This window comes from Neoarius graeffei, chromosome 20 (assembly GCF_027579695.1).
Source record: "Neoarius graeffei isolate fNeoGra1 chromosome 20, fNeoGra1.pri, whole genome shotgun sequence".
NCBI classification, from domain to species: Eukaryota; Metazoa; Chordata; class Actinopteri; order Siluriformes; family Ariidae; genus Neoarius; species Neoarius graeffei.
Window position 1 is genome coordinate 67,230,919 of NC_083588.1, and position 10,033 is coordinate 67,240,951.

General features: G+C 51.5%; 1 protein-coding gene across 1 annotated transcript in view; it reads left to right on the forward strand.

Moving 5' to 3' along the window:
• brsk1b (BR serine/threonine kinase 1b) overlaps positions 1-10,033 on the forward strand; it is a 90,703-nt gene that overhangs the window by 17,146 nt on the left and 63,524 nt on the right. The window contains exons 3-8 of the mRNA XM_060902707.1: positions 7,100-7,185; positions 8,289-8,429; positions 8,608-8,724; positions 8,885-8,918; positions 9,040-9,108; positions 9,864-10,010. Coding sequence (XP_060758690.1) covers positions 7,100-7,185; positions 8,289-8,429; positions 8,608-8,724; positions 8,885-8,918; positions 9,040-9,108; positions 9,864-10,010 — 594 coding nt within the window. The remainder of the gene's footprint in view (positions 1-7,099; positions 7,186-8,288; positions 8,430-8,607; positions 8,725-8,884; positions 8,919-9,039; positions 9,109-9,863; positions 10,011-10,033) is intronic.

Below are 10,033 nucleotides of genomic sequence, written 5' to 3' on the forward strand. Positions count from 1 at the left end.
ACAAGTGGGCCAGCTAGGTACGAGCTGCAGTGTGGTTCGCATGTTGACATCCTGCTTAGCAAACATCCTATGAGCTACAGAGATTCCTTTGTAGAACACTGCTTGAAGCGAGGCATCATAGCCAGTGGGTCTGCTACGACTTACACTTTGATTGACCTGGCGTCCTGGCTGGAAATTAAGTCTCAAACCCTACAAATCTCTTTATAATAACTTAGCATTGTCCTGCTTTTCCTTTTATTTCGGTCTTTGTGTTAGAGACCACAACACAACTTCAGAACCTTTGACACAGATGTATATATGCACAGAGACAATTAATAAATGACAAGATACAACCTCTAGAACAGCTGCGTTCTTTCTGACTGAAGAATTAGGCCAGCGGGTGTATGACCAGTACTTTCCTCATCATTATATCCTACAGTGACCTTCGAGCCTTTAGGTGGCACTGCCTGAGAAACCGTCATGCTAACGTGACAAATATAACCACATAGGCTCGGGAGGACTTCAGAAAACCGTCGTCACTTAACAAAGTCCACTGCTGCATCCAGAAATGCAACCTGAAACTGTATTACACAAGGAGGAAGCCGTTCATCAATCCTATACAGAAACACCGCCGATTTCTCTGGGCCTGAACTCATCTCGGATGGACTGAAAGACAGTGCAAATGTGTGCTGTGGTCAGATGAGTCACATTTCAGCTCGTTTTTGGGAAAACCGGCCATTGAGTTCTCAGTGCCAAAGGTGAACACAACCATCCAGTTTGTTATCAGAGAAAGGTGTAAAAGCAGCATCTGTTGGGGGGGGGATCAGTGCCGACAGCATGAGGGAGGTGCAAGTGTGTGATGGTACCACTGGCATATTGGGATTTTAGAGAGACATATTCATCAAGGTGATGTCTCTTCCTGGGAAGTCCATGCTTATTCAAGCAGGACAATTCCACGCCTCATTCTGCATGGGCTACAACAGCATGGCTTCGTACACACAAAGTGTGTGTGCTTGACTGACCTGTTGCCAGTCCAGATCTGTCTCCTATTGGGAATGTATGGCGCATCATGTAGAGGAGAATCAGACAATGGAGACCACAGACTGAAGTCTTGTATCCAGCAAGAATGGAGAAAAATTCCAATTGCAAAACTGCAATAATTCATATCCTCAGATCCCATACGATTAACAAGTGCTATTAAAGGAAAGGTGATTGTGGCAGCGTGGGCGTGGTCAAGCACCGGTCTGTGACAGGAGGGCGGAGTCAGGGAAGGTAAGTGGCAGAATCACTACACCTGACTGCAATTAACCTGTGTTTGTGTGTGTCTTCTCAGTGACTGCGCCCTATTTAGGGAGGGAGAGCGAAAGCAGAGGAGCTAATCCCCGGACGAGACGCTAGTGTGTGTGTCTGTGTCTCTATTGTGTGAAGGAAACATTGTTAGACTGAAAAGTGTGGCAATAAAAAAGCCTGCATACCAACCTGATCTCTGTCCTGCCGTCCTCTGTGCTCCACCCACTCCTATTGAACTGCTACAGTGGTGCTGAAACCCGGGATCAGAGTGGAGCACCAGCCGATCAGCCCCATGGAGTCCTCCCCGTTCGCCGACCTGGTCCACGCCCTCGCCACGGCCCAGCAAAGCCAGCACCAGGCGCTCGTCACCCTCCGAAAGGAACAAGAGCGACGCTTTGAGGCCCTGGTGCTGGCCCAGCAAGAAGCCCAAGAGGCGTTCCGGCACCTCCTCGCGTCAGCGGGGTCCACCAGCGCTCCTACCATGGGCCCATCGCCCCTCACCGATAACAAGATGGGCCCGCAGGATGACCCCGAGGCATTCATCACGCTCTTCGAGCAAGTCGTGGAAACCTCGGGGTGGCCAATGGAGCAGCGCGCGGCACGCCTCCTCCCCCTGCTAACGGGAGAGGCACAGCTGGCTGCGCTACAGCTCCCCGCCGACTGCCGGCTGGCCTACGCGGACCTCTGCCGGGCTGTCCTCCAGCGCGTGGGGCACACCCCAGAATAGCAGCGCCAGCGCTTCCGCGCGTTGCGCTTGGAGGAAGTCGGCTGGCTGTTCGCGTTTGGCCAGCAGCTCCGGGACGCCTGCTGGCGGTGGTTGAGGGCCGACAACCGCGACGCCGAGGGGATCATCGACCAGGTGGTACTGGAACAATTCATCGCTCGCTTGCCAGCAGGAACTGGGGAGTTGGTCCAGTGCCACCGCCTGGCGTCGCTGGATCAGGCAGTCGAGCTAGCAGAGGACCATTTGGCGGCTGTTCCGGCGGCAGGACAGCAGACAGCATCTTCTCTCCTCTTCTCTCTCTCTCTCCCCCTCCTCCTGTGTCCCGTCCTCGCCCCATTCCCCCACCGCAGAGGCGGGGGCCGGCACCACCCCAGCTGGCCCGCCGCACCCGTGGTGCCCTCCCGTTTCTCCCTTCTGTGTCTGTCTCTTCCCCCCCTTAGGTGAGTGAACCCCAGAACACCGGTGCAGAGGGAAAGCCCGGGCCGGTTTGCTGGCGCTGCGGGGAGCCTGGCCACCTGCAACAGCAGTGCACGGTGATGGAAGTGGGCGCAGTGGTTCGGATCCCCGACGCGCCAGAGGCCGCCCTCGATCGGGCCGGAGTGTATCGCATACTGGTGAGTATCCAAGGGAATACATATCAGGCGTTGGTGGATTCTGGCTGTAATCAGACCTCAATTCACCAAAACCTGGTTCAAAACGAGGCATTGAGGGGAGCACAGGGGGTGAAGGTGTTGTGTGTGCACGGGTACGTTCACAGCTACCCTTTGGTGTCGGTCCACATTTTTTTCAGAGGGGAAAAAGTAATAGTGAAGGTGGCGGTTAATCCTCGCCTTACCCACTCTTTAATTTTGGGGACTGATTGGCCGGGATTTCGGGATTTAATGATGCACTTAGTGAAGAGTGGGTCCTGCCATTTGACGGGGGGAGGTCCCGGTGTCGCTTTGGCGGGAGCAGCTGTCACAGAGCCGTCTACGTTATCTCCGCGTCAGAGTGAGGAGCCGCCGGCCCCTCCTCTCTCTCTTGGGGAATCCCTTGCAGATTTCCCATTAGAGCAATCGCGAGACGAGACTCTGCGACATACGTTTGACCAAGTGAGAGTAAGCAATGGTCAAACGCTCCAGCTGGACGCCACCCCATCCTTCCCCTACTTCATGATTATGAAGGATAGGTTATACCGAGTGACGCAGGACACTCAAACTAAAGAGCGAGTCACGCAGCTTTTAATTCCAAAGAGCCGCCGGGAATTAGTATTCCAGGCGGCTCACTTTAATCCCATGGCTGGACACTTAGGGCAGGATAAGACACTAGCCCGAATAATGGCCCGATTCTATTGGCCGGGGATTCGCGGCGATGTTCGTAGGTGGTGTACGGCATGCCGTGAATGCCAGATAGTAAATCCAGCGGCTATTCCAAAGGCGCCTTTGCGCCCCCTTCCATTAGTCGAGACCCTGTTTGAGAGAATTGGGATGGATCTCGTCGGGCCATTAGATCGGTCAGCACGAGGGTACCGCTTTATATTAGTTCTGGTGGACTATGCAATGCGATACCCGGAAGCAGTGCCTCTGCGCAGTATCTCAGCACGCAGTATTGCGGAGGCACTCTTCCGCGTTATCTCCCGAGTTGGAATCCCGAAAGAGATTCTGACTGATCAAGGCACCACGTTTATGTCACGGACAGTGCGTGAACTGTATGGGTTATTGGGGATTAAGCCGATCTGCACCAGCGTGTATCACCCACAAACAGACGGTTTAGTGGAACGGTTCAATCGCACCCTCAAAAATATTATTAAAAAATTCGTAAGTGAGGACGCACGTAACTGGGATAAGTGGCTCGAGCCCTTGTTGTTTTAAGTGCGAGAGGTCCCACAAGCCTCCATGGGGTTCTCCCCGTTCTAATTATTATATGGGCGTAAGCCGCGCGGCATCCTAGACGTGCTGCGGGAAAATTGGGAGGAGGGACCTTCACAAAGTAAGAACGAAATTCAATACGTTATGGACCTGCGCGCAAAACTCCACACGCTCACCCACCTAACCCAGGAGAATTTGCGGCAGGCCCAAGAACGGCAAGCCCGCCTGTACAACAAGGGTATGCGCCTTAGGGAGTTCACACCGGGAGATAAAGTACTCGTACTGTTGCCCACATTGAGCTCCAAATTGATCTCCAAGTGGCAAGGACCCTTTGAGGTCACATGGCGAGTCGGGGACGTCGACTATGAGGTGAGGCGAACGGACAGGGGTGGGGTGCTCCAAGTTTACCACCTCAATCTGCTTAAACTCTGGAATGAGGAGGTCCCCCTGGCGTTGGTGTCGGTGGTTCCGGAGAAGGCGGAGCTGGGGCCGGAGGTTCAAAAAGGGACTTTGGCATCACGTACCTCTCTGGTCCCCTGTGGAGACCACCTCTCCCCGACCCAACTCACGGAGGTCGCCCAGTTGCAGACCGAGTTTTCGGATGTGTTCTCGCCTCTGCCCGGTCACACTAACCTCATAGAGCACCACATAGAGACGCCCCTGGGGGTAGTAGTGCGTAGCCGCCCTTACAGGCTACCCGAACACAAAAAAAAGGTGGTTCGGGAAGAACTTGAGACCATGCTCGAAATGGGCATCGTCGAGGAGTCCCACAGTGACTGGAGCAGCCGGGTGGTCTTGGTACCCAAGGCCGACGGGTCGGTCTGGTTCTGTGTGGACTATAGAAAAGTCAACGCGGTGTTTAAATTCGATGCGTACCCGATGCCTCGTATTGATGAGTTGCTCAATCGACTCGGCACTGCTCGCTTTTATTCGACGCTGGATTTGACGAAGGGATATTGGCAGATCCTCTTGACTCCACTATCCCGAGAAAAAACGGCCTTTTCCACACCGTTTGGTTTACACCAATTCGTCACCCTTCCGTTTGGGCTGTTTGGGGCGCCCGCTACGTTTCAGCGGCTGATGGACAGAGTCCTCCGCCCGCACGCCACTTACGCGGCCGTGTATCTAGATGATATCATCATCTATAGTAATGACTGGCAGAGGCACCTCGAACATCTAAGGGCTGTCCTTAGGTCGCTGAGACAAGCGGGGCTCACAGCCAACCCAAAGAAGTGTGCGATTGGGCGGGTGGAAGTACGGTATCTGGGCTTCCACTTGGGCAATAGGCAGGTGCGTCCCCAAATTAATAAGACGGCAGCGATTGCGGCCTGCCTGAGACCCAAGACCAAAAAGGGGGTGAGATAGTTCCTGGGGCTGGCTGGCTATTACCGTAGGTTTATACCTAATTATTCGGATGTCACCAGCCCGCTGACTGATCTCACTAAAAAGGGGGCACCAGATCCAGTCCAGTGGACGGAGCAATGCCAGCAGGCTTTTTCTGAGGTAAAGGCTGCACTGTGTGGGGGGCCACTTCTACACTCCCCTGACTTTTCTCTCCCCTTTGTGTTGCAGACCGATGCGTCGGACAGAGGGCTGGGGGCGGTTTTGTCCCAGGAGGTGGAGGGGGAGGACCGCCCCGTCCTGTACATCAGCAGGAAGCTGTCAGTGTGTGAGGGGCGCTACAGCACGATCGAGAAAGAGTGTCTGGCGATCAAGTGGGCGGTCCTCGCCCTCCGTTACTACCTGCTGGGGCGCCCTTTCACCCTCTGTTCGGACCACGCACCCCTCCAGTGGCTCCACTGCATGAAAGATGCCAACGTGCGGATCACCCGTTGGTATCTGGCACTCCAACCCTCCAATTTTAAGGTGGTCCACAGGCCGGGGGCGCAGATGGTCGTGGCGGACTTCCTCTCCCGCCGGGGGGGGGGGAGTCACCTGCAGGCTGGACAGCCACCCGGCCTGAGTCAGGCGGTGGGGGTATGTGGCAGCGGGGGCGTGGTCAAGCGCCGGTCTGTGACAGGAGGGCGGAGTCAGGGAAAGTAAGTGGCAGAATCACTACACCTGATTGCAATTAACCTGTGTTTGTGTGTGTCTTCCCAGTGACCGCGCCCTATTTAGGGGGGGAGAGCGAGAGCAGAGGAGCTCATCCCCGGACGAGACGCTAGTGTGTGTGTGTCTGTGTCTCTATTGTGTGAAGGGAACATTGTTAGACTGAAAAGTGTGGCAATAAAAAAGCCTGCATACCAACCTGATCTCTGTCCTGCCATCCTCTGTGCTCCACCCACTCCTATTGAACTGCTACAGTGATGTAACATAACAGTAATAATGCCTCTGTCCCAACTTTTTTTGGGTGTGTTGCAAACATCAAATTCTAACTTTGTTTATATTTATGGGTGACATGGTGGTGTAGTGGTTAGCGCTGTCGCCTCACAGCAAGAAGGTCTGGGTTCGAGCCCCGTGGCCGGCGAGGGCCTTTCTGTGTGGAGTTTGCATGTTCTCCCCGTGTCCGCGTGGGTTTCCTCCGGGTGCTCCGGTTTCCCCCACAGCGCAAAGACATGCAGGTTAGGTTAACTGGTGACTCTAAATTGAGCGTAGGTGTGAATGTGAGTGTGAATGGTTGTCTGTGTCTATGTGTCAGCCCTGTGATGACCTGGTGACTTGTCCAGGGTGTACCCCGCCTTTCACCCGTAGTCAGCTGGGATAGGCTCCAGCCCGCCCGCAACCCTGCACAGGATAAGCGGCTACAAATAGTGGATGGATATTTACAAAATACAATTAATTTGGTCAGTAAAACTATTGAAAATCTTTTCTTTGTTCTTTTATTAGTTAAATAAAGGTTCATGTGAATTAACAAATCACAGATTTTAGTTTTTATTGCATTTTGGGAAATATCCCAACTTTTCTGGAAATGCAGTTAGTAGTTTAATCCAGATTAGTGCAGTTGAGTGTTTAGGAAACAGGAAGTTGACAGTTAACTACAGTTTTATTATATACTGTACATTATTTTATGGTATGTGTGGTGTTGGATGTTGTGCTTTTTATTAATTTAATTCATTTATTTTCTTTTTTAATTAGTTTTTTATTCATTCAGTCTTTTTGCTTTTATGTGTAATAATTTAATTTTACACGATGATATTTTACAATCACTTCACATCTCTAACGTCCCTCTGACGGCTCCTCCATTTACATCTAACGCAACACAACTCTGTGTACGTGTGTGTGTGTGTGTGTGTGTGTGTGTGTGTGTGTGTGTGCACAGGTGGAGAGAGAGATCGCTATTCTGAAGCTAATCGAACACCCTCATGTCCTCAAACTGCACGATGTGTACGAGAATAACAAATACCTGTAAGTGTGAACACACCTGTGTGTGTGTGTGTGTGTGTGTGTGTGTGTGTGTGTGTGTGTGTGTGTGAGAGAGAGAGAGAGAGAGAAAGAGAGGGAGAGAGAACATTCATGTGTGTAACTGCAGGCTTGGACATGTCTGCCCCTTTTCCACCAAAGCAGTTCCAGGGCTGGTTCAGGGCCAGTGCTTAGTTTGGAACCGGATTTTCTGTTTCCACTGACAAAGAACTGGCTCTGGGGCCAGAAAAACCGGTTCCAGGCTAGCACCAACTCTCTGCTGGGCCAGAGGAAAAAGAACCGCTTACGTCAGCGGGGGCGGAGATGTTAAGACCAACAACAATAACAAGACCGCGAAAGATCGCCATTTTTAAGCGACGAGAAGCAGCAGCTGTACAAACGCGAAGTCATCCATTATTATTATTGTTGCTGTTGCTGCTGCTTCTTCCATGTTGTTTTTGCTTCGATGTTTGCTCCAAGGTTTATGCAAACGTAGCGACGTAACTGACGTATACAGCGACGTAATGACGTAACTGACATATACAATGACGTAACTGACGTATACAGCGACGTTATGACGTGGCTCCCCTTAGCACCGCGAGCTATGGAAAAGCAAACTGGTTCTCAGCTGGCTCGCAAGTTGAACGAGTTGTGAACCAGCACCAGCACTGGCCCCGAACCAGCCCTGGAACTGATTTGGTGGAAAAGGGATAGTCTATGCATGAATACTGCAGCACTCCACAACCAGTACATCATCTCTCTCCCTCTTCCTTCCCCTCTCTCTCTGTCTCCCTCTCTCTCTCCCTCCCTTTCTCTCTCGCCTTCCTCTCTCTTTTCCTCCCTCTCTCTCTTCCTCCCCCCTTTTCCCCCTCTCTCTCTCTTCCTCCCCCTCCCTCTCTCTCTTCCTCCCCTTTTTCTTCCCCCTTCCTCCCCTCTCTCTCTTCCTCCCTCTCCCTCTCTCTCTTCCTCACCCCTCCCTCTCTCTCTTCCTCCCCCTTTTCCTCCCCTCTCTCTTCCTCCCCCTCCCTCTCTCTTCCTCCCCCCTCCCTCTCTCTCTTCCTCCCCCCACTCTCTCTCCCTCACACGCTCTCTCCCTTTCTCCCCCCCAGGTATTTGGTGTTGGAACATGTATCAGGAGGTGAGCTGTTTGATTATTTGGTGAAAAAAGGTCGATTGACACCTAAAGAGGCGCGGAAGTTTTTCAGACAGATCATCTCAGCCCTCGACTTCTGTCACAGTCATTCTATATGGTAAATATAATCAATACACGTCCAATCACAGTGCAGGAAAGTCAGTTATCTATTAGCATCGGCTCTGCCCACTAATTTACAATTTATTCATTCGGGCATTTTGTCCATGTGAAAGACACAATGCTTCCTAAAGCCTGTTAACTGAATCAGTCTGTCTGTCTGTCTGTCTGTCTGTCAGTCACAGAGACCTGAAACCAGAGAACCTGCTGCTGGATGAGAAGAACAATATCAGGGTTGCTGACTTTGGCATGGCATCTCTACAGGTGGGGGACAGTCTGCTGGAGACGAGCTGTGGGTGAGTTCCTCTAGGTGTGTGTGAGTGAGAGAGAGAGATAGAGCTGTGTGTGAGTGAGTGAGAGAGAGAGAGAGAGAGAGAGAGAGAGAAATAGAGCTGACTGTGTGTGTGTGTGTGTGTGTGTGTGTGTGTGTGTGTGTGTGTGTGTGTGTGATTGCAGATCTCCTCATTACGCGTGTCCTGAAGTGATTAGGGTGAGTCTGATCCTGCTGCTGTTTTACTCAAACTGTATTGCATTTTTACCTTCATGTTGGGTTTTACATACGTGTGTGTGTGTGTGTGTGTGTGTGTGTGTGTGTGTGTGTGTGAGATTAGGGGGAGAAGTATGATGGTCGTAGGGCAGATGTATGGAGCTGTGGTGTTATCCTCTTTGCTCTGCTGGTGGTGAGTCACTGACTTTTATTTAACGTCTGTGTGTGTGTGTGTGTGTGTGTGTGTGTGTGTGTGTGTGTGTGTGTCAGTCATTGTCATCATTGCCTTGTCACATTGTTTCACCCTCATTCTCACTCTCCTGTCTTGAAACCTTCCTTTTATTCAGCACTAACTGCACACCATGTTTCACGTTTTCACTCTCCATGATGTCGTTTATAATCTGCAGTAATGATGAAGGAATCAGAAGAAGTCTGGAAAGTTAAAAAAAATCAATCAGATAAGGATGCAGCGTAACCGTCCTGTACGTCTGAACGTCTCGTGCACTAACTGGGATGACGTCCCAGCGCTGATTTTCATCAGTGTTAATGCGTTAGACAGGATGGAAACTGAAACAGCACCTGGATAAGTGGGTCTGTGGATTAATCATGGGAGGAGAGCTGTGAGACGTGAACTGGAGCTGAATCTGATCCTCATGTGGTGAGAGTGTGTAGAGTTAATAAATCACCAGCGGGGGGGGGGGGGGCTGTCTCAAAGCACTGCTGAGTTTCATTCACACCTTACACTCAACAACGGAGTAATGGAACAAATGGTTACAAAACACACATGAGGTCACTGAACATTGCAGGGTGTGTGTGTGTGTGCACTGTCTGGACAGATGTTATTTGTTAGTAAATAGAAATAATTCTTCTCAGTGTTCTTGTGTCAGTAAGAATGATTTGTCTGTACTGGGTTACTGTAGATGAGTGTGTGACCTTTGACCCCTGCAGGGGGCGTTGCCTTTTGACCACGATAACCTGCGGCAGCTGCTGGAGAAGGTGAAGAGCGGAGTGTTCCACATGCCTCACTTTATCCCCCCGGAGTGTCAGGCTCTGCTGAGGGGCATGATTGAGGTCAACCCCGAGAAACGCCTTACGGTATATACACACACACATACATA